Here is a 26,063-nt window from a genome sequence, read left to right on the forward strand (position 1 = left end):
TTTTGACTAGTCTGGAGTGTTATTAATTTTGAGAAGAAAAAGCAAACCAACCATGAATACACGGCAGACAGGTTCCATCTTTGAAAAGAACTTGTATATCAATGTAAACAAAGAACAAGATATATGAACCACCTTGTCTCAACTTTTTTTTTTTAAATAAAGAATTCAAACACAATTTTGTTTTGGGAAATTTTTATTTAGCCGCTTCAAAAAAATTGAGTAATTCATGAGTCGAGTCGTGCATTGAAAAAGAACACTCTAATAATAATTTTACAATTGATATGTTAAATGATAATTAAATACAAAACTGCAATTGTCACTAGAAATAAAATCATTCAATGAAATGAATTTAAATATATAATTTTACATTATTATTTGATAAAGAGTTAGAGTTAAGAATGTTATTTATTTATTGAACATACTTTATATGGATATACATTTTCCAGCCTTAAGTTTCCACAGAAATATCAAGAATTATTTTGAGTGAAAATAACACATTATCTTTAGTCGCATTTATAGAACTAAAATTTGTTTTAAAAGTTAAATTTGAGCTATATTGTATTTCAATTTTGGCTATAAATACTTATGTTACCTTCTTTTCCATATTCATCCAAGCTTTGTTTTCTTTCACATAAACCATTCTGTTTCCACAAAATCCAACAGCAATGAAGTGGTTGCTTCTGTTTTTACATGTTCTTTTCTTTCATTTTCCATCTTTCTCTTCTTTCAACTTGTCATGTCATCCTTATGAGAATTCTGCTTTGCTTCACTTCAAGTCCTCATTCACTATATTTAATGATTATTATCCTTGTTATGAATCTCCCATGAAAACAAAAACATGGAAAAATGGGAGTGATTGTTGTTCATGGCATGGGGTCATTTGTGATACTGTCTCTAGTCATGTGATTGACCTTGACCTTGGCTGTGAAGGCCTTATAGGTATATTACATTTCAAGAGTACCCTTTTCCATCTTTCTCATCTCCAAACACTCAACCTTTCTGGCAATTATTTCTATGGATATGGTTTTAAATTGCGGTCCGCAACCGCAATTGCACCCGCAATATTGCGGATGCGGTTGCCTCCGCAACCGCATCGGACCGCAATTGCGGTGTGATTTTAAAATCTCGCTTCCGGATGTATTCGGAACCCCATCGGATAATTTTGATCATGTTTTTTTTAGTATTTTCATCAAAAATCAATATATTAGATTTCTAAAACTCAATTTACTTTTTATATAATGAAAAAACATAAAATTAAAAGTGTTTTTTAATATAATATTTCAAACACTTCCTTTAAAAAATTCACGCCGCAACGGCCGCAACGCGCATCGCAGCAAGCGCAATGACCGCAATCGCAACATCCGCAACCGCAACCGCAATTTAAAACCAAGGCTCCCAATTTCATTCTAAGTTTGGGGGCTTCAAGAGTCTTACACATCTTGACTTGTCTTCTTCTTCTGCCTTTCAAGGAGATGTTCCTCCTCAAATCTCACACCTTTCTAAATTAATATCACTTCATCTCTCTGGAAATAATGAGTTAGTTTGGAAAGAGAGCACTTTGAAGAGGCTTGTGCAAAATGCAACAAATTTAAGGGACATGTTTTTGGATGACACAAATATGTCTTCAATTAAATTAAACTCCATTGATTTTCTCTTCAATCATTCCTCCTCTTTGGTTACTCTAAGTCTTAAATACACAGGATTAAGCGGAAACTTCAAACAAAGCATCCTCTGTTTACCAGGAATTCGTGAACTATATATGCCAGGTAATGACTTTAGAAGTCAGCTTCCAGAATTGAGTTGCAGTGACAATCTTAGAATTTTGGATTTTTCATTTAATAATTTTCATGGACCCATTCCTCCATCATTTTCTAACCTCACATATTTTACTTCTCTAGATTTAGGGGAAAACTCTCTTAACGGTTCAATTCCATCCTCCCTTTTGGCTCTGTCATCTTTAACTTCTCTAGATCTCTCTTTAAATGATCTTAGTGGCCAACTCCCAAATGTATTTCACCAATCAAATACACTTCAAGAATTAGAGTTGAGTTATAACAAAATTGAAGGTGAGCTTCCAATATCACTTTCTAACCTTAGTCATCTCATTAGCTTGCACCTTGCTAAGAATTCATTTATTGGTCAGATCCCAGATGTGTTTGGGGGAATGACCAAACTACAAGATCTCTCTCTTTCTTCAAACAATTTAGAAGGAGTAATTCCTTCTTCATTATTTAACTTGAATCAACTTGTGACATTAGATTGCTCTAATAATAAACTAGTGGGTCCCCTAATCAACAAAATTCCAGGTTTGCAAAAGCTAATTGTATTGCTTTTAGATAACAACTTGTTAAATGGAACAATTCCTTCCTCCCTGCTAACTTTGCCTTGTTTGAAATATTTATATCTATCAAACAATCAATTTACGGGTCATATTAGTGCAATCTCATCATATTCCTTAGAAGAGCTTTTTATATGCGACAATAAGCTACAAAGCATTATTCCAAAATCGATTTTCAACCTTTCAAATATAACTAGACTATGTCTATCATCAAACAACTTCAGTGGTGTTGTTGATTTTCAAAAAATTTCCAAACTTCAAAATTTGCTTTCCCTGTCTCTTTCACATAATAGCCAATTAGCAATAAGCATTGAATCCAATGTCAATTACAGTTTTCCTAGACTAATTGAATTGGAGTTGTCTTCTTTGAGTTTGAATGAACTTCCCAAATTCCTAGGAAAACTGCCAAGTTTGGATTCTCTTGATATGTCCAATAACAAATTTACTGGAAGTGTTCCCAATTGGTTACTTGAAACAATTAACTCATTTGGATTTTTGAACCTTTCTCAAAACTTGTTCACTTCGATAGATCAGTCCTCAAGAAGTAGTTATCAGCTCGGTTTCCTTGATCTTAACTTACTACAAGGTGAACTTTCTGCCTCAATTTGCCACATGAGTTCACTAAAATTTCTCAATCTTGCACACAACAAATTGACAGGTACCATTCCACAATGTCTTGTTAGTTTATGGCATCTTGAAGTTTTGGATTTACAAATGAACAAATTTTCTGGCACTTTGCCAAGTAAGTTTTCAAATGACAGCCAACTTTCTACTCTAAATCTCTATGACAACCAATTAGAAAAGTGTTTACCGAAAACTTTGTCCCAATGCAAAAAGCTGGAAGTTTTAAATATTGGCAGTAACAGAATAGAAGACAAATTTCCTTACTGGCTTCAAACTCTGCAAAATTTGAAAATATTGGTTTTGCGAGACAATAAGTTCCATGGTTCCATTGATAATCAAAAGATCAATTATCCATTTCCCAATTTAATTATTTTTGATATCTCAGGAAATAACTTTAGCGGTCCGCTACCAAAAATCTATTTTAAAAAGTTTGAAGCCATGAAAAATGTTATTCAAGATCCAGAAGGTAGGTCATATATGGAAAAGGCTTTTATTCCTGGTGTAGCAATTCAAACATTTAGATATAAATCAAGAAATGGATCAGAGCAATATAAGAATTACTCTGATTCTATTGTTGTGATGATGAAAGGAATCAATATGCCAATGGTAAAAATTCCAAGAATCTTTGTAATTATTGATCTGTCAAGAAACAAATTTGAAGGAGAGATTCCAAATGTTATTGGTGAGCTTCATGAGCTCATAGGACTTAACCTTTCCCATAACAAACTCGTTGGTCATATTCCCCAATCCATGGGAAACTTGACAAACTTGGAATGGTTGGATCTCTCCTCAAATATGTTGATTGGTATGATTCCTGCCGATTTCACAAATCTAAACAGCCTTGAAGTTTTGAATCTTTCCAATAACCATCTTGTGGGAGAAATACCTCAAGGAAGTCAGTTCAATACATTTTCAAATGATTCATATGAAGGAAACTTGGGGTTATGCGGATTTCCTTTGTCAAAGAACTGTGGACCTGAACAACATTCTCCTCCTTCACCCAACAAGCTTTGGAGTGAAGAGAAATTTGGATTTGGATTTGGATGGAAGCCAGTGGCAATTGGATATGGATGTGGATTTGTGTTTGGAATAGGTCTTGGATATTGCATGTTTTTAATTGGAAAGCCTAGATGGCTTGTGATCATATTTGGTGGCCAACCAAAGAGAAGAGTGAGAAGAAGAAGAACAAGAGTGAGGAGGACCAATGGTTCAACCATGAATCAGATGATATAAATGTCATAGTTTTGTTGTTGTTGTTATCTTTCTGACTGTGTTAGTTTTAATTTTCTATTTAAAATAAGCTTGATGATTCTTGTTTGATCAGCTACTTTGATTGTGTATTGTAACTTGTAAGTTTTTCAATGTTGTTGTTAACATGTTGCTGGTGTTATGTTAAAGTTGTATTTATTTTGTTTGTGCTTAATAAATATATTGGTGTTGGAATTAAATGAAAAAGTGTATCTTAATTTACTTATAGATCTAAGAAATACTATAATAGCCAATGCTACCAACCAGTTGGTGTGATGATAAAACTTTTTTTATTATAAAAAAATAATATGAAACTTTTACATCAAGTTTAGTGATGAATTGATGAAAACTCTACTAAAAGAGTAAATGAAGTTGACTGTTTCCTGTAACAATATTTCATGGATGATGATCATGATGTTATCTTAACTTAACTTCTCCGTAAATCAATTTTCTATCATACATCAAACAATTGTTACTAAGAATTATTAGTTTAGATATCAAATTAAATCTACTTACCTTCTTTTTTCTTTCTCTTTTTTATGTATATCAAAATATACCCAGATTGATTGTATTATAAGCAACATGATTCATATTTATATGAGACTTTCACTTTTTCAATTCTGTTTTTGTGAGTAATTGTTACAGAATTGTGTTTTACAAAAAGGTGTCTAACAAATAAAGCATTTAGGTTTAATATGTGATTCGTATCCATGAATAAACTTGGTTGTTATGGGGTGGTTGGATTCACTGTTTGGAAATGGACGCAAATTCAGCAAAAGAAAAGACAGTGATGCAAGCGAAACAGGTTTTTTTCCCTTAATTTCTTAATATCATTGTAATTGAGTTTATTTTTTTGTATGATTTATAGCAAACTGTATTTTTCCTACATTCATGCATTCTTCATTTTCCAGTGAATTGGGTTTTGCTTGCAGTTTTCAAAACAATATCGGTTCTTCTATCTAAAACAACTCTGTTCTCTTCTATATTTGCGCCTGGTGTTATGATGGTTTATGCATCTGGCCTTGCATACACAAGCCTACAACAGGCTCTCTTCCTCTCTAACATGTTTGTTATTTTGGACTTCTTAAGTCATTATTGTATATATTTGTATACAGTAATTTAAATTTTCAGTCTCAACATTCAGAAATTTGGAAAATAGTAAATTAAATGTATTCTAAAGATAAGTCATATGAATTAATACACATGGCAAGGAGACATTAATTACTTAATTGAAAATTTAAACAGATAAGAAAATTAGATAATCAGATTCTTGAGATCACTACATTTAATGTAATTTTTAGTTTGATTTGCTTCTTTATGTGCTTCCTTTGAAACGGACATAAATTTAAATTTAAGAAAAATCTTAATCTGTGAATACATATTGAAAATATTCTTTGTATGTTATCTTTTGCTTATTATATATTGATGTTATGATTTTCCATTTACTTTGTATGATTTCTGCACCTAGTTCTATTGTAGGTGGAATATTTTCCGGGGTTTGTTGAAAACATGTCATGTTTGTTACTATTAGAAATTGATATAAAATGTTTATTTTTCTCTTCATTTTTAATTCGGCCCAACATGATAAGTTTGTGCCTCCTCTCCTAATAGGAGTTCTTTTTTGACTTTTTATGGACACTTTTATATGTATTGGATTTAGAAAAGTTGTACAATGTAAGTGATATTTATCTGATGAAGATCAACAAAGAATCGAATCTGTTGTGTTGAATGAGTAGATTTTGTTGTGACTAACCCTATCTTTAAGCATTAGTATCCAATAGATGGAAACTTGAATCTAGTCATGATAGACACATCTCAAATGTCAAGTCGAGAAACATGTTTTAGGTAGCTAATCGAAATCAAGCTTAAGTAGAATTACATAAAACGCATTGACCGTACTTAATACATGAGTAAAAGATGACTACACCTAACCCCAACAAAAAAGAATTATTTACACTTTTTTTAATAGACAATGATTCAATAAAAGAGAGTATACGGGATACTCCGCCCGAAGCAACAACTCGGAAAACCTCTATATCCTAAAGAGCATAGTATTCCAAACGTAAAAATTACAACAATCAACGGTTTTACAAACTGAACACAACCAAATCCACAACCTATGAACAATCGCCGACATACACTCGTCAAAATTAAAAATGGCTCCTTTGAAGAGGACGTCATTATGCATCAACCAAATACTCCAAACGGTTGCTAACCAAATCACGACAATGGTTATCCTCTTAACCTTATTTTTCACCTTCTCGCAATGGAATAAGAAATCTGCAAGCTAACCCAAGGAAAGATCCGCATGGGTATCAATCCAATCATAAATCTTACTTTAAATTTTGGCCGGGAATACGCATAACCCGAAAATATGCAATTTGGGTTCATTTTCCCTAAAGCAAAAAGCGTAACTTAAGTCTCTACTATCCTTCAAAATTCCCCGTCTAAACAAATGATTCATTGTAGGGATCCTATTGAGAATGTATCTCCACCCGAAAATTAATAAATTAGACAGAACCTTAATCTCCCACAAATGATTTAGAGCATTCAAAACAGCAGCAGAATGAACGGATTTGTAAGTACCCGCACTGAAAAGATCGAAACAAGACTTTACCGTGAAATTACCACCAACCTCTTTCAACCACTCATAATTGTCACAAGCATTCCTCTCCAAATTAACCTCCTGCAGCAGCTCCGAAAATTCCCCCCAGAGACTGGGCTCGACTTCATCAATATTATCCACGATTTTCATGAAATTCCAAGACCACGCGTTTCCAGCCCAGCTCACAAAATCCGCCACACTGCATTCCTTGTTGACAGCCAGATCGTAAATTTTCGGATACACAATCTTCAAAGCTTTATTACCCAACCAATTTGAGTGCCAAAATGATATCCCCCAACTATTGTTAACCCTGCAAAATGTTGAATATTTGTGGTTGTTGGTGGAAATGTGGCAGCCCTTGAACAAAGAAAGTATCGATGAAGATCGTACTTGAAAATTCAAAGCGTGTGAATTTTACACTAACCTTTATAAACAATTCGCTCCCACCATATATTGTATATTGGATGCAATTGAGATTAACGGAGAATTCCCTTCAAGATACTTTGAATTCCTTAATGTGAATTGCACACACTAAGTGTATCTTTTGATAATAGTTTACGGAAAAATGTTTTCTACACTTTCCTCATGCATTAATAAAGTGAAAGAATGATTTGGAATAATTGAAATGAGAAAAAATGGATGTGTATATTTCTATATGTCTATTAAGAAGAAAACTTCATCCTATCACATTTATTCTTATGGTCCAAGTACTTTTAACCCTTGGGATGTATCTTTTTTCAAGTACTTCAATCACTCTAATAATGTACTTTAATCATTAAACTAAAGACTTGATGTTAAACGAGTGTGAGTTGAGTTTCCATCATTGGTGATTAATAATATATGGGCTTGTTTCACATCCCTACATGATGTCTTCAACATCGTATTCTTGTCAATTATTTCATCAAATAATTGCAAGATATTTTCAGTTTATTGATTTTGAATATTCAAACACATACATAGATATATCTTTTATTTATTTTTAATAGTTTAACCAACTATCACACAATCATGACAATGAAGTTATTGAATTACTTTGTATCCCGTAGTATCATTTTAAATCATTCAACGTTTGTTATTAAACCATTTAATAACAAGAAATAAGATTTAAAGTTTCATTTTTATTTTAATAAGCATACTACATATTATAGTTAATACAATAAACATGTAAATCAACCACAATTAACATGGTTATCAAATTTCTCTATTTAAGACAATGGTTAAATATATAAAAACCCTGTAATGTTAGCGAGTTTTGTTTTTAACCCCTGATAAAGTTTTTTTTGCAATCCCTTATAATTTCTAGATTCCCTCAAGGGACCCCTGACTGCCACATTGCAGCAAAGATTCTTTCTTGCTGCCTACGTGGCAGTCCACTTGAATTTTTCTTCTTTTTAATTATTTTATAATACCACGTGGAATAAAATTTTTTTTAATTTTTTTTTAAAGAAAATTAATTTTTTTTTAATAATTTTGTTACTGCTTTTATTATAAGGGGGTAAATAAAAATTCGCTAATATTACAGGGGGGTGTTCATAATAAAAACAGTAATAAAATTATTAAAAAATAAATTTTAAAAAAAAGTTTAAAAAAAAAATTAAATTTTATTTATTCCACATAGAATTTAAAATTAAAATGAAAAATCCACGTGGACTGCGACGTAAGCAGCAAGAGAGAATCTTTTCTGCTATGTGGCAGTCAGGGGGTCCTTGAAGGAATTTAAAAATTACAAGGGGCTGATTGCAAAAAAAAAAAAATTACAGGGGCTAAAAACAAAACTCGTTAACATTACAGGGGGTTTTATATATTTAACCCTTAAGACAACAATAATGGTCATATATTATATCATATATTCAACCATGTAAATTATAAACACGTGCCAAAATTAAATCCAAATAGTTAGATTAATTTAATTCTCTTAAATAAACTTTTATCATTTATAGAAAACATACATGCATTATTTAAAAAAATTTATACAACTATTCTTCATTATATTTTAAATAAGATTGAATTTTAAGTGGATTTAATAAACTAAAGAAAACAACATTCATTTTATAGATAAATCAAATGAGATTAGTTGAAAACATATTAAACTCATTATATGTAGATTCATTTATATCATAACTTTTATTAAAGGCAAGTTCAATAATTTATTATCAATACTTATCAAAATATTAACAACCAAATTTTATATTCAATTTCTTTGTAAATAAAAACAAATTCACTTACATATAAATATATCACACAATAAAATTATACAAACCAAATAAATCCACACTCTATTACATACAACACAACCTTAATTTTAACTTTATCCAAAATTGGATAAACAAGTCTTAAAAGTGAATAATTTCTAGAAGTTACTTCTACGCAACAAGATCATCCTTTCGTGCATTTGAGTTCTTCTCTTGGTTCAACTTTTTCAAGAACCTACATTCACTTTTGAAATGTCCCGGTTTGCCACAATAGAAGCAACTTCCTTTCTTTATTTTCCTTTGTACATTTCCATTGTTGTCATGAACATCTTCACCATCTATTTTCATATTATCATGAGACCTTTTAGATTTTCCATCTTCCACAACATGTATTTTCTCATGAGTAAATTGGTCTTTAGTATCATCTTCTTTATGATACTCTTCTTTTTATGTTTGAGGGTCCTTTTTATATTCTTCCATGAAGGTGGGAGTTTGTCTATTATGGAAGACACAATGATGGTTTCATCCATGTGCAATTTGTGACGTTTGTAAGTAATTATTAAGAATACGTTCAATTTCATGTAATTGTTTCATAACAGGTCTATTATCTACCATTTTATAATTATTGAAATGGGAAACAAGAAATTTCTTACTTGTCGCATCTTCTTGCATGTACCTTGACTCTAGTTTATCCCAAAGATCTTTTGCAGATTGACTATTTTGATACAAAGAAACAGTAAACATAAACGGATGTAGTTAAGACCATGTCTAACTCACATTTTTATCGACAACAACTATTCTAAATTCTCAAAGATGAACACAAATCTCTACCAAAAATTCCATTATACACATACACCACTAAACATCGTTAAACAATAAACATACGAACCGAATCTCTACCACAAATAGTAGTCTTAAAGCGATAGAAAACTGAATCTCCATCACAAAAAATCATAATTATTGTCGTATTTTTTTCCAGCTTCGTTCATCATCACCCAACGAAAACGCAAATCATCCAAAAAATTACTCTTAGGAGCCATCTCTTCATGATTTGTTATTTCACCAAAAGAAATGTTAAATGAAGGAGAGGCAGAACTTCAGATCTGAGAAATTAGGAAACAGAGAAAGAGAAAAGGGACGAGAAGAGAGATAAGAGTGGCAGAGAGAAGTGAGTTTTAGAGAAATGAGAAAGGGTGTAGAATGGTGATGTAGATTATCTCCTCGAACGATTTCGCCATTTTCGTCGCGCTTGCAAACAGTGATTATTTCTAATTTGTTGAATGCTCACAAAGATAAGCGTGTAGAAAGGAGATATGGTAGATTTCCAGAGTTTCAAATATGAAAGGAAGTGAGAGAGTAGGACAGTATGATAGAAGAAGAAAGATGTGTTAAAGTGACATATGGGAAATCGTGCAAAGCAGATGTAAATGTAATTGCTTTTGGAAGAAGAATTAGTTGTATGGAACAATATAGTTGGCAAAAAGGTTGAAAAACGTTGCAGCAAAGGAAGATGGAATGGTTGGATCAGGATGTCACGGTTAGAAAGTTATGCGAAGGGTAACAAAAGACATGAAGTGATACCAAAAGCCATTCGCGTAGGTTAGCAAGGCATAGGTATGGTGGGGTTTTCCAGAGGTATCATGTTTCTTAAATGGTGGATTTGTTGTGAAATTTTCGTCTAATTTTATTTATTTATTTATTTGTATAGAGTTATCTTAAATTTCAGTATTTAATAATATTTATCAAATATATATCATTCATTATAATTTAATCAATTAAAAATGTAAATTATGAAAAATAAATGATTTATAAAATTTAATTAAAAATGTAAATTATGAAAAATAAATGATTTATATAATTTAATTAAAAATGTAAATTACGAAAAATAAATGACTTATATAATTTATTAAATTTAAACGTAAGAAATTGCTAGAAGAGAGTGACACTAAATATACAAGTAAAATTAAGGGAAATGCTAACGGGTGCCCCAGGGGCACTGGTTAAGAGTCTAAAAAGAATGTTTTGTTAAATATACTTGTATTTAATACATTAAAAATAGAAATAATTGACTTCTTTTAATGAGCAAAAATGCATGTTTCATTAAAAAAAACTTGTATTCAGTGCATTGAAAATTGAATTGATTAATTTATTTAGAGAATGTTTTCTTTATATGGAAACCTTAAAGAATGCCCCTGCGACACTCGTTAGCATGACCCATAGTTGTATGTCATTTTATAATATTACTTGATAAATTCGATAATTTTGTAATAATTATCACATTTCCATAAACAGATTGGGAGTAGAACTAAGTTTATATACGTCCCTTAACATTTTATTATGATCAGCAATGGGTCATTAATTAAATAAATAATTAAATTTAGAGGGAAGACTCATTTTGGTCCCTCACAAATATTACACGAGTCAAACTAGTCCTTCACAATAAAACAGACTCAATTTAGTCCCTTATAAAATTTAACCAGATCATATAAGTCCTTCTGTTAATATTTTTTTCAAACCGATTTTTTCTTAGTTTTAAACCATGACTGGACTGCCAAGTTAAAATTTTTTTATTTTTTATTTTTAAATACTAAATCATTTTTCATTTTTAAACAATTATAAATTACTTAATCTTAAACAATTCTAAATTTAAAATAAAAAATACAAAACTTGTATTAATATGGTCTCGAACCTAAGTCTCTTTCGATTAAATGACAGCCAAATTAATACAATAGAAATTGATTTGTCTATTTGTAAATGATAGTCACTTTACTAACAATAGAAATTGATTTGTCTAGTTGTTATTGATAGTCACTCTACTAGTCCAAATATAATTTATGTGGATAGACATTTTCCAGCCATAGAACTAAAATTAAAATTGAGATATATTGTATTTTAATTTTGGCTATAAATATCTATGGTACCTTCCTTTCTATTTTCATCCACACTTTATTTTCTCTGAGTTTCCTTTCTTTCAAAAAAACCACTGAAGTTTCCACAAAGCTGAATTAATCAATCCAATGGGGTGGTTGTTTTTGTGTTTACATCTTTTTCTCTTCCATTTTCCATCATTCACTTCTTCTTTCAACTTTTTATGTCATCATCATGAGAATTCTGCCTTGCTTCAATTCAAGTCCTCGTTTACAATACCTACTTTCCCTTATTGTGATGAATCTAATCTCATGAAAACAACAACATGGAAAAATGGGAGTGATTGTTGCTCATGGCATGGTGTCACTTGTGATACTATCTCTGGTCATGTGATTGGCCTTAACCTTGCATGTGAAGGCCTTACAGGTATATTACATCCCAACAGTACCCTTTTCCATCTTCCTCATCTCCAAACACTCGACCTCTCTTACAATGATTTCTTCCCCTCCCATTTTCATTCTAAGTTTGGGGACTTTAAGAGTCTTACACATCTTGACTTGTCTTCTTCTTCTTCCTTTCAAGGAGATGTTCCTCCTCAAATCTCACACCTTTCTAAATTAACATCACTTCATCTCTCTGGGAACTATAAGTTAGTTTGGAATGAGAGCACTTTGAAGAGGCTTATGCAAAATGCAACAAATTTAAGAGAGGTGTTTTTAGATGCCACAGATATGTCTTCAATAAAAATAAACTCCCTTGATTTGCTCTTCAACCTTTCTTCCTCTTTGGTTACTCTTAATCTTGGAAACACGCTATTAAGGGGGAACTTCAAACAAAGCATTCTCTACTTACCCGGTATTCATGAACTATATATGTCAGGTAATGAAGACCTTGGAGGTCAGCTTCCAGAATTGAGTTGCAGTAGTAACTTTCTTAGAATTTTGGATTTTTCAAGCAATGGTTTTCAAGGACCCATTCCACCATCATTTTCTAACCTCACATATCTTACTTCTCTACATCTAACGGCAAACTCTCTTAATGGCTCAATTCCACCTTCACTTTTAACTCTTCCATGCCTAACTTTTCTGGATCTCTCCTCCAATGGTTTTAGTGGCCAACTCCCAAATGTATTTCACCAATTAAATCAATTTCAACAAATAGATTTGAGTTATAACAAAATTGGAGGTGAGCTTCCAATATCACTTTCTAACCTTCATCGTCTCACTACCTTAAACCTTTCATCCAATTCATTTAAGGGTCAGATTCCAGATGTGTTTGATGGGATGACCAAACTGCAGTATATCTCTCTATATTCAAACAATTTAGAAGGAACAATTCCTTCTTCATTATTTAACTTGAATCAACTTCTGACATTAGATTGCTCTAATAATAAATTAGTGGGTCTCTTAATCAACAAAATTTCAAGGTTGCAAAAACTAACAGATTTGGTTTTAGACAACAACTTGTTAAATGGAACAATTCCTTCCTCCCTGCTATCTTTGCCTCGTTTGAAAATTTTATCTGTAACAAACAATCGGTTTACAGGGAATATCAGTGCGATCTCATCGTATTCTTTAGAAGAACTTTATCTATGCCGCAATAAGCTACAGGGCAATATTCCAAAATCAATTTTCAACCTTTCAAACCTATATATACTATGTCTATCATCAAACAACTTGAGTGGTGTTGTTGATTTTCAACACTTTTCCAAACTTCAAAATTTGCAATCTTTGTCTCTTTCACATAATAGCCATTTATCACTAAACTCTGAATCCAATGTAAATTACAATTTTCCCAAACTATTGGAATTAGAATTGTCTTCGTTCAGTTTGACAGAAATTCCCGAATTCCTAAAAAATCTCTCAAATTTGCAATATCTTGATATGTCCAATAACAAACTTATTGGAAAAGTTCCTAATTGGCTACTTGAAACAATGGATAACCAAGGATTCTTTAACCTCTCTCAAAACTTGTTCACATCAATAGATCAAATCTCAACAAGTAGGTATTGGCTCGGTTCCCTTGATCTTAGTTCTAACTTACTACAGGGTGAACTTTCGGTGTCAATTTGCAACATGAGTTTCCTACAAGTTCTCAATCTTGCAAACAACAAATTGACAGGTACTATTCCACAATGTCTTGTTAGTTCAATGTCTCTTAAAGTTTTGGATCTACAAATGAACAAATTTTATGGCACTTTGCCAAATAACTTTTCAAAGGACAATCAACTTTCTACTCTGAATCTCTTTGGCAATCAATTAGAAGACAGTTTGCCTGAAACTTTGTCCCAATGCAAAAATCTTGATGTTTTAAATCTTGGCAGCAACAGAATAAAGGACAAATTTCCAGACTGGCTTCAAACTCTGCAAAATTTGAAAGTGTTGGTTTTGCGAGACAATAAGTTGCATGGCTCCATTGATAATCAAAAGATCAATTATCCATTTCCCAGTTTAATTATTTTTGATATCTCAGGAAATAACTTTAGCGGTCCGCTACCAAAAACCTATTTTAAAAAGTTTGAAGCCATGAAAAATGTTATTCAAGATCCAGAAGGTAGGTCATATATGGAAAAGGATATTTCTCTTGCTGTAGTAATTGATTCATTTAAACAAAGACTTGGTTTGTCAGCTGATGAAATTAAGAATTACTACGATTCAATGATTGTGACAATGAAAGGGACTAGTATGGCAATGAAAAAAATTCCAAGAATCCTGGTAAGTATTGATTTGTCTAGAAACAAGTTTGAAGGAGAGATTCCGAATATTATGGGTGAGCTTCATGAACTCATAGGACTTAACCTTTCCTATAACAAACTCATTGGTCATATTCCACAATCCATGGGAAACTTGACAAACTTGGAATGGTTGGATCTCTCCTCAAATATGTTGATTGGTATGATTCCTGCCGAATTCACAAATCTAAACAGCCTTGAAGTTTTGAATCTTTCCAATAACCATCTAATAGGAGAAATACCTCAAGGAAAGCAGTTCAATACATTTTCAAATGATTCATATCAAGGAAACTTGGGGTTATGCGGATTTCCTTTGTCAATGAAATGTGGACTTGAACAACATTCTCCACCTTCACCCGATAAGATTTGGAGTGAAGAGAAATTTGGATTTGGATGGAAACCAGTGGCAATTGGATATGGTTGTGGGTTTGTGTTTGGAATAGGCCTTGGGTATTGCATGTTTTTAATAGGAAAGCCAAGATGGCTTGTGATGATATTTGGTGGCCAACCTAAGAGAAGAGTGAGAAGAAGGACAAGAGTGAGGAGGACCAATGGTTCTAGTTCAACCGTGAATCAAATGATACAAATGTCATAATTTTATTGTTTTGTTTATTTTTTCTATTGTGTTAGTTTTTAAGTGTATTTAAAATAAGCTTGATCATTCTTGTTTGATCAGCAAGATTAATTTTGTTTGTAAATTTTCCATTGTTGTTATTGGTGAGGTGTTTTGAATGTGTTTCTTGCTATTCTTGTTGTTAAGAATTTTATGTATCTCAAAATATTTGATTGTATTATAAGTAAGCAACACTGTCTAGTAATTCATATTTTCAATTCTGTTTTTTGTGAATAATTGTTACAAAATGATGTCCTATTCGTTATGGATATGTGTAAAAAAAGAAGTTAAACTCTGTCTAAAATATGCCTAAATATGATCAGCTCCATTCTCTTAATGTAATTTCTAATTCAAAACAACATAGCAAGGTTCCTGTTGGTAGTTTCAGTTCAATGTATTGCTTTCTACACATGTCTTCTGTTTAAATTCTAGCAAAGGGTTTAATCTAGTGAAACACATGGACTTGGAGCTTCTCCATGATTCATTCAAAAGATATACAAAATAATAATAATAATAATAATAATAATAATAATAATAATAATAATAATAATAATAATAATAATAATAATAATAATAAAACTGATCTGGAGAGTAACGTAACCGATACAAAAAGATTGAGAAAACTGTAATTTTTATAGCACAAAATTGGAAGAAAAATAACGAAGGTGACTTTCCGACTTTCTAACATATCCGATGTCAAATGCATTTTTATTTTTAAAATATTAATAATATAAATTAAATTCATACATATTTTAAATGGAGAAATCTTTTACACATTATTGTTCGGTTAAGAATTAGAAACAGAAGATGAGGTGGTGATACTTCCGATGTGATGAATCGAAGTAGACCTGTAAGGTTAACATTCTAATGGTCGTGTCAGTAAAGAATGATGAATAGTATAAGCGTGAAACTCAATTTGGATACGGCTATGCAGACAAACATATGGTTGAATTGGATGGTGATTGATGTGTTGAAGGACAAAATTTTCTACTTCTAATCCGACTGATGGTCTACATGTTATGTGATCCTTTCTACTTATAATTTGTCATTGGGCCTTTTTCTATGTGTCTTACGGATAATCTAAAACAGTTGCCCCTAATCCCTTGTTCTTTTATTTTTGCTTCCTTCATTAGGGTTTTTCGCAGAAGAGTGTTAAAGAATCTCTGGTCTTTCTGTTTTGCATTTTTATAAACCTCATTTCCATATATGTACTTTTATAAGGATGCCAAATTTTCCTCAAATTTTCTTTGACAAGCTACTCGTATTTATCCCTTTTAAGTGTTGGCAAAACCTTTTATAATGAAGAAATGTCAAATTAGAATCCGGAAGGAAATGGTGACAAATCAACAGTGTGAGAGGATGAAGAGACGTTGGATACCTCCTCTTACTTTGTGGGTGATGGCGGCTTGAACCATGCCTTTGTGGAGGTGAGATCTTTTTCATAATGGGGTGTTTCCCATTGAGTAAGTTAAGAGGATATGCAACAAATATGATGAGTGTGTGACTCCTCATCATGAATGCCTATTTAATTTAATAGGTCTCTACCTACATTTTAATGACTTTGAGGTTGGCGTTCTTAATCATTTATAATTTCTCCTTCACAATTGCATCTCGTAAGCTGGGCATTAATGTCTTTAACTATGTGAGTACAAGAAGGGGGCCCCGACCGTGATATCTCTCAGAAGATGTATCAAAATGTTTAATGTTTTTTACTTGGATATTGTGAAGCATTTCAAGGACCTATACTACTTGCTTAGTCTTTTTTTATGAAACAGCTCATGCTAACCTTTGTACCATAGACCCCAGGCCGCCTTATCAATGTTCGGACAAAGTCTCCAAGTTATGGCGTCAAAGCCATTTCTTAGGAGAGTCCTTAATTTTACGTTTATAACATAGATAATTTGTCTCAAAGGGAAATATATATGAAGATTAAATTAATACCCTTCTTTGAAGTTTTCAACTGTCGACGGTGTTACCCCTTATGATGCTACGTTGAAGAAACATAAGAAATAGTATATAGAGACGTGTTTCTGGTGCACTTCAACATAAAAGAGGACAAAAACATGTTTTGTTGGTGAATATCATGAGGAATCCCCTTTTTCTTGAACATTTCTTTGGTTGTTTACTTTCTAACCTTTATACTCTTGATGTGCAAAGAAGATGAAATGTTACAACATCATGGAATAAATAAAAAGGACCCCTAGGGTCGTCTCATTGCTTGTAGGGAGTTCTAACGTGCAAGTCCCTAGAAGTGCTTGTACTTCTGAGCTTTTTTCTGACTGGGTCGTAGAGGAAGATGGTCTGTGTCGATCGTCACGCATGGCTGGGAAAAGTCCGACTGTTCGACTTGAGCTTGAGGTGTTTCACAATGAAGGGTCCCCTGTTATCTGATCATGGATACTTGATCAAAATTTAAAGGGGGTCTTATTCTATATGAGGCTTTCTTTCGATATCTATTTCATTACCCCTTTGCTATTTGCTTGTCCAGGTCCGCAAACACTATAGCAGTTTCTAATTTCTGTCTCTGAAGAGGATTATACCTATTTCTTAGCAAGGTTGAGGCTACTCACCAAAAGAAGTTAGTAGATTTGGCTTATCATACATATTTGGTATCATTTGTCTTGGTTGGCCTTTGGCGCCCAGAGAGGGGAGCAATATTCTCGATTGAATACCTTTGAAATAAAAGGAATTACTTCAAGAACGCGTGAGTGCTTTCATACTCGAGCAGACCAGTACGTGGAAGATCTTGGAGTGGTGTCTATCATGCTTTTGGGGATAGGGCCCAAAGTAAAAAACTTTTAGGTATCCTGACACAATTGCCAAACGAGGAACTGAGTTCTTTTCACAAGATATTAGAGGAGCTGGATGAAAGTGAAGTCACAGTATCGTATGGTACCGCTCATATGTTTTGATGTTGTTGGCAATTTGATATCGTTGTGTTAGCACTTGCGTATTTGTAATTTGATTCTATAATCGGGTGCATGTACTCTATTCGTTTTTTATTTGTATTGTAACCGCTTCAACTATTATGTTGTTGTATCAGTAAGGACCCTCCATACTCATTTAATAAGAGTGCTTCATCCTTGTTATTGTTTCTTTCTTAGCCTAGCTAGTTGCTATTTTGTTGTTTCATTAGGCGTAGCTTGAATCACAAGTTAGAACTCTTAAATCTGAATTTTTAGTTATTTGATTCGAATCTAGTGTAAAACATGATTCAAATCAGAAGTTGTGTGAAAAATGGGAATTGCCTCGAGACCATTTGATTAGAATCACAAAATAAATATGACTCGAATCGCAATCTCATGTGATTCGAATCAAGTGTAAAATTTATTTGAATCAAGTGATTCCATGAAGCTATATTTAGGCTCTGCTCAAATTGATTTGAATCATAGTTTTCACTTGATCTGAATTAAAGCTTCACAAAACCCATTTTCCATCTTTGATTTAAATAGTTATTTCTTTGATGAAATAACAACTCAGTGAAACATAGGGGTGAAACCCATAAATACTAAAATTTATTTTCTCTTCTTAATGTGTCTATACCCATTACCATGAATCTTTCTCTTCTTCTCTAGAACAATTTATTGATTCTAAATTCATGTCCGATTCAATCTCTTTTTTGTTGCATCTTGTTCTTGTGCAATTTGTTATTGTATTGTGCAATCTCTTGATAACAATCATATCCAAAATCCATTTACCCAAAAATTTGAGATAACCTTATGTGTGTTCTTCATTTACATTCATCTAAACCCTTGACAAAAACATTGCATTTCTAGAGTGATTGTGAGATATTTTTACACAGTTCATCATCTTCATCATTAGTCTTTTCCATTTTTTAGGACCTTCATCTCTAAAGATTGAGTGTTGAGGGAAATTAGTGGACATTAGGATATCTAATATTATTGTGTTGAAGTTTGATGTTTGTTACAAGTGGATATATCATTTCTTGAATGGAGTTTGGCATTTGTTGTTATCCACCAAGAAGAGAATTTCAGTATACTCCAAAGAAGACTTTGGTGTGACCAAGTATTAATTGACCGTAAGGTGGGGAAGGATGTTGTCCATCTTTGGTGGAGTTGTAGAAATATTGCTCGTAGACAAAGTTGGGAGTTGTCCAATCAATGCTTAGTTGATGGCAATCGCTCATACAAGAGATCAGTGAGATCATGTGGTTTCCACATACGAATAATTGGAGCAGGTTATTGTGGAAATCATGGTTAGTGGATCAAGAATTATTAGAGATCTGATTTTTGTTAGTAGTTGAGTATCTGCATCAGTAGTGAAAATTATTGTTTGATAGTTCGTTGTAATCAAAATATTTGTCATCAAAATTATCAAAATAGTGAAAGACTGTGATTATTTTCCAATGGTTTTCAATACCAATGAAAAATGGAGTAGGCAAAGCGCGGACGAACGTTGAACCATTGTATATCTTTGTGTATTTTTTCTTCTTCCCTTATCTTTTTTAGTTTTCTAGTATTCATTAATTTTGTTATTGCATTAGTGCATTATTGCATTGATTATATGTCATATAAGTTAGACTTTGCTATAGAGACTTAATGTATAAGCTTAGGTTTGTGGTGTATCAATTTTATTGTAGTATCATGAATTCAATTATGTCTTGATAGAACATATATGTTAAGCGTTTGAAATAGCTTTGTTTAAAGCTATTTTGGTTATCATGTGATTGATTTGCATTAAAAGCAATTAAATGCTTAGTAAACATCATGTATTATTTCATTTGATTTAATTTATTTAGATGCCATATTATAAATGTAGATATTTCATAGTAGAAATAATTATATTTTAAACATGTCATATTATAAATGTAGATATTTCAACCCAATCAGTTTTTTATTTGTCAAAGCAAGACATTAATCTAGAGATGAAAATTCAAATGAAATAGGTCATGCAATTCGATGCATCTATGTGTGGAAGGATAATAACGGTCGCAATGACTTGTTGAAATTTTTTCCCATTTGATTAGTCTCCAGCATGCTCTAAAGAGAGGACTACTGAAAATTATACGTATGCAAAAAAGAAAAACACATGAGACCGTTTTCTATCTTTGAAGAAGACTTAATGGAATCGATGACTTTGTAAACACTGAAAATGATATATGGAACCATCTTAATAATCGTTTGAATGAACTAGGAAATTAATAATAATTCGGTATTCATCTTTAGTAAAAAGTTTTTAGTTATTATTTATGTATTAACTATTAAAATATTGAAGTTGTGATCAATGGGGTTGACTCTAGCCAATATGACTGACTCCCCAATTTGATTGATCAAAATTCGAATATTGATTATGAGATATGTTCATATTTAATGTCTAACAAGTATTCGGAGAGTTCAAGAGCGTCAATGAGCTTAATGACATGCATAACGAATACACGCATCATATTATATAAATATAATATGATTGTTGAAGATGAACATGTCACATTTGATAAAAAAAATTGATTTTTCTAATGATCATTTGAGCTATGACGTGATAATATTGTCAGATGATACTAATATTGATTTTCAAGAGTTTTTTAATAGAAGATTAAATGTTCGTGATAAACAAATTCATCAACACCTTCAACAAGACTTCATTAAACATCTATGACAATGTTATGGACGGGAGAATAACAAGAATTGAAAAATGTTTTAAAGATATTGTTTTTTGCTACTAATTTATTTAAACATCAATGTTTTTTTAACATATTTTTAGTAAATTATTTGGATTGTTATATATATATATATATATATATATATATATATATATATATATATATATATATATATATATATATATATATATATATATATATATATATATATATATATATATATATATATATATATATATATATATATGATCTTTACAAGTCAGAACAGGTGGGCCAGCAGTAACAACGTGATCTTCGGTGATGGTTCAGGAAAAAAAGGGTTGTACTTGCAAAGCATTCAAATGTTCAAGTAAGAACAAGAACAAAGGTACAATGGAAAGTATAAGTAAGAGAAAAGGATATTCAATACCTCGTCCTCTTAGAGATGAGGGTTATTTATAAGGTTCTCCTTAGTGCGTGGTTATTGGCCACAATATTTTTGGTTGGGCCAGATTCCTAGGTCTAAAATGTGTGTGACGGTTATCCGTTCTCATCCAGCCAGGCAAGGAGAACTAGTCGTTGGCGAGGACATGAGCACTGTCATGCACGGATGATGTGGTTTTGTAGAGGAGCCATCGTTCACATGTGCCCGGCTAGTGGGCAGAAGAGAATAACGTCCTCTGCTTGTCCCAGCGTGTGGGCCAATGTTTATTGGGCTGTTTTGTACTTATGAGTGAATTGGGTCAATCCGAAGGAATATATATATATATATATATATATATATATATATATATATATATATATATATATATATATATATATATATATATATATATATATATATATATATATAAAACTTATTTTACTTTAAATATATAATTTTTAATGTATTTTCATATATTTGAATTATATTATTTTAATTAAAAAAAATTATAATATGAATGTGAGATATATTGTGAGATTTGATGGGATTTAGTAGAATTTTTAGTAAGTTATATGAATGAATATTTAAAAAATGTGAGAGTGTGATACAATATAAAAAATTACATGTGTTTCATTTGAAAACCTCAAGCGAGGATGAAGGATGTGGATGCTCTAAAATAAGTAATGTTTTTTTTTATTAACTTGCAATTCCAATCTATTAGTATCATTTGAATATTTACAAGAATTAGAATATAAAGAAACACATTTGAAACATCTTTGCAACACCAACGTTAATTTACGATACAAAATCAAACTTGCTGATCAAACAAGAATGATCAAGCTTATTTTAAATAGAAAATAAAACTATGACATTTGTATCATTTGATTCATGTTTGAATGATTAGTTCTCCTCACTCTTGTTCTTCTTCTCACTTTTCTCTTTGGTTGGCCACCAAATATCATCACAAGCCATCTTGGTTTTCCAATTAGAAACATGCAATATCCAAGGCCTATCCCAAACACAAATCCACATCCATATCCAATTGCCACTGGTTTCCATCCAAATCCAAATTTCTCTTCACTCCAAAACTTGTTGGGTGAAAATGGGGAATGTTGTTCAGGTCTACATTTCTTTGACAAGGGTACTCCACATAATCCCAAGTTTCCTTCAAATGAATCATTTGAAAATGTATTGAACTGTTTTCCTTGAGGTATGTCCCCCACAAGATGGTTATTAGAAACATCCAGGAATTCAAGAAAATTCAAATCGGATAATTCTGCAGGAATAACACCGGTGATCATATTTGATGAGAGATCCAAAGATTCTAAATTTATCAAATTTGCCATGGATCGAGGAATACTACCACTGAGTCTGTTATGGGAAAGGTTAAGTCCTATAAGTGCATGAAGCTCTCCAACAGCATTTGGAATATCTCCTTCAAATTTATTTCTTGACATATCAATAGTTGCAAAGTTCGTTGAAATTTTCACCAATATGGAATTGATCCCCTTAATCCTCAAGGTCACAGAATCGTAGTACCATATAATACTAAGCTGACTGTAAAAATTCAACGACTCTTCCATATATGAAAATCTTGCATCCTCATCCTTCATGGCTTCAAACTTTTTAAATAATTCTCTTGGAAGTAGGCCACTGAAGTTATTGCTTGAGATATAAAAAATCATTAAATTGGGAAATGAATAGTTGGTCCTTAGATTAGAAATGGGGCCATGCAACTTATTGTCTCGCAAAACCAACACTTTCAAATTTTCCAGAGTTTGAAGCCAATAAGGAAAATTGTCCTCAATTCTATTGCTACCAAGATTTAAAACTTCCAGATTTTTGCAATGGGACAAAGTCTTTGGCAACTGGTCTTCTAATTGGTTGCCATAAAGGTTCAAATTAAGAAGTTGACTGTCCTTTGAAAATTTATTTGACAAAATTCCATAAAAATTGTTCATTTGTAGATCCAAAACTCGAAGAGACGATAAACTAACAAGGCATGGTGGAATGGTACCTGTCAATTTATTCTGTGCAAGATTGAGATATTGTAGGGAACTCATGTTGCAAATTGAAGAAGAAAGTTCACCATGTAGTAAGTTTAAACTAAGATCAAGGGAACCAAGCCGGTAGCTACTTGTTGAGATTTGATCTATTGATGTGAACATGTTTTGAGAGAGATTCAAAAATCCAATTGAATTCATTGTTTCAAGTAACCAATCAGGCACTCTTCCATTCAATTTGTTATTGGACATGTCAAGAGAATACAATCTTGGACAATTTTTTAAAAATATGGGAATTTCATTCAAACTCAAAGAAGACAATTCCAATAAAATTAGTTCAGAAAAATTGTAATTGACTTTGGATTCATTTTTTAGTGATAATTGGCTATTATGTGAAAGGGACAAAGAATGCAAATTTTGAAGTTTAGAAAAGTGGTGAAAATCAACAACTCCGGTTAAGTTGTTTGATGATAGACAAAGTATAGTAATGTTTGGAAGGCTAAAAAGTGATTTTGGAATATTGTCTTGTAGCTTATTTTGGCATAGATAAAGCTCTTCTAAGGAATACAATGAGATTGCCCTGATAGGTCCCGTCAGTCGATTGTTTGCTAGATGTAATACTTCTAAACGAGGCAAGGATAACAAGGAGGAAGGAATTGTTCCATTTAATAAGTTGTTATGTAAAATCAAATAAGTTAGTTTTCTAAAACCTGAAATTCTGTTGATTAGGGGCCCCACCAAGTTATTATCAGAACAATCTAATGTCACAAGTTGATTCAAATTAAATAACGAAGAAGGAATTTGTCCTTCTAAATTGTTTAAATATAGATAGAGTTCTCGTATTTTGGTCATCCCACCAAACACATCTGGGATCTGACCGATAAATGAATTGGATGAAAGGTCTAAGAAAATGAGATGTTGAAGGTTTGAAATTGATAACGGAAGTTCACCTATAAGTTTGTTATAACTCAAATCTAACTTTTGAAATCTATTTGATTGGTGAAATACATTTGGGATTTGACCACTAAGATAATTTGACGAGAGATCTAGATAGGTTAGATATGGAAAAGTTAAAAGTGAAGATGGAATTGAACCGTTAAGAGAGTTTCCCGTTAAACTTAGATAAGTAAGAGATGTGAGATTAGAAAATGACAGAGGAATGTGTCCTTGAAAACCATTAAATGAAAAATCCAAAAGTCTAACAAAGTTACTGCAACCGAATTCTGGAAGCTGGCCGGTAAGGTTATTTTTTGACATATATAACTCATGAATAGCTGGTAAGCAGAGAATGCTTTGTTTGAAGTCACCCCTTAATCTTGAATTTTTGAGATTAAGAGTAACCAAAAAGGAAGAATGATCGAAGAGAAAACTAAGGAAGTTTGGTCTTATTGAAGACATATTTGTGCCATCCAAAAACATCTCCCTTAAATTTGTTGCATTTTGCACAAGTCTCTTCAAAGTGGTTTCTTTCCAAATTAACTCACTATTGTCAGAGAGACGAAGTAATGTTAATTTAGAAAGATGTGATATTTGAGGAGGAACTTCACCTTGAAAATCACAGTTAGACAGGTCAAGATGAGTGAGACTCTGAAATCCACCAAACTTAGAATGAAATTGGGAGCCAAAAGAAACATTGGAGAAATAATTGGAAGAAAGATTGAGTGTTTGGAGATGAGAAAGATGAAAAATGGAACTGTTAGAATATAATATACCTGTAAGGCCTTCACAGCCAAGATTGAGGCCAATCACATGACTAGAGATGGTGTCACATGTGACACCATGCCATGAGCAACAATCACTCCCATTTTGCCATGTTGTTGTTTTCATAGGAGATTCATTACAAGGATAATAAGCGGTACTTAGAGTGAATGAGGACTTGAAATGAAGCAAAGCATAATTCTCATAAGGATGACATGACGAGGAAAATGGAAAATGAAAGAAAAAAAGATGTAAACACAGAAGCAACCACTTCATGGATGACATGTATGAAGGAGTTTGTGGAAACTTACTAGTTTATCAGAAAGAAAGAAAACCGAAAGAAAATAAAGTGTGCATGGAAATGGTAAGAAAGGTATCAAATATTTATAGTCAAAATATTCAAATAGAAAGTAGCTCGAACTTAATTTTCAAATCAACATTTTATTCAATAAAAGTGACTAATGATAATAGTTTATCATTATTTCATGCATGTTTTTATTGACTCCTCGATGATCAACATGGTAAAGGACGTATATGATATGCAAGTTCTTCTCCCAATCAGTGAATGAGATAGTTCTTATAGGTGAATTCTTATCTACCCAACTCAAAAAGTTGGATAAGGTTACCTCCTTATCCGTTGTCATCCCTACTATTTATATAAACATAAATATAATAAAATATTACTCCGATTTTTAATATATATATATATATATATATATATATATATATATATATATATATATATATAGTTTAGTTTAGTTTTTACCCGTTGATTCGGGTTCGGATGGGCCCCGCGGGTTTGGGTAAGATCATGGACAATTCTATTTATATAAATATAAATATAAATATTAACAAAATATTACTCCGGTAGTCAAGGAATGACAACGGACCGAGTCGGGTGCGGATTTCACATTACCCAAATCCACACCTGAAATCGGCACCCAAACTCGAATTCAAACCCAAAGACTGTTCGGCTGATTGTTTCTAGTAAAATAAAATTAAATAATAATAATTGCTTATTACTATATGTTAAATTTTATTATTTAAAAAAGAAGTAAAATAAATATTAAATAAAAAATGGCAAGTTACTGGGATAAATAAATAATTAAATAAAATATAAAAG

At 31.9% G+C, this 26,063-nt stretch overlaps 3 protein-coding genes across 3 annotated transcripts; 2 read left to right on the top strand and 1 right to left on the bottom strand.

Annotated features, from left to right (window-relative positions):
- The first annotated feature begins 824 nt into the window (after positions 1 to 824).
- LOC131619639 (receptor-like protein 54) lies at positions 825 to 4,396 on the top strand. Its single transcript, XM_058890714.1, has 2 exons — positions 825 to 939; positions 1,392 to 4,396. Exons 1-2 carry the CDS (start codon positions 825 to 827, stop codon positions 4,193 to 4,195), a joined length of 2,919 nt encoding a protein of 972 aa, XP_058746697.1. The 3' UTR covers positions 4,196 to 4,396.
- Positions 4,397 to 11,954: 7,558 nt separating this feature from the next.
- On the top strand, positions 11,955 to 15,333 carry LOC131617763 (receptor like protein 27-like). The gene has a single exon (XM_058889016.1). It carries the CDS (start codon positions 12,025 to 12,027, stop codon positions 15,199 to 15,201), a length of 3,177 nt encoding a protein of 1,058 aa, XP_058744999.1. The 5' UTR covers positions 11,955 to 12,024; the 3' UTR covers positions 15,202 to 15,333.
- Positions 15,334 to 22,101: 6,768 nt separating this feature from the next.
- On the bottom strand, positions 22,102 to 25,216 carry LOC131617764 (receptor like protein 22-like). Its single transcript, XM_058889017.1, has 2 exons — positions 24,337 to 25,216; positions 22,102 to 24,192 (listed from the first exon to the last, which is right to left on the bottom strand). The coding sequence occupies exons 1-2, from the start codon at positions 25,214 to 25,216 to the stop codon at positions 22,103 to 22,105; spliced, it is 2,970 nt and encodes a 989-aa protein (XP_058745000.1). The 3' UTR covers position 22,102.
- Positions 25,217 to 26,063: the final 847 nt, after the last annotated feature.

The sequence above is a fragment of the Vicia villosa genome, linkage group LG7, assembly GCF_029867415.1.
Source record: "Vicia villosa cultivar HV-30 ecotype Madison, WI linkage group LG7, Vvil1.0, whole genome shotgun sequence".
Taxonomy (NCBI): domain Eukaryota; kingdom Viridiplantae; phylum Streptophyta; class Magnoliopsida; order Fabales; family Fabaceae; genus Vicia; species Vicia villosa.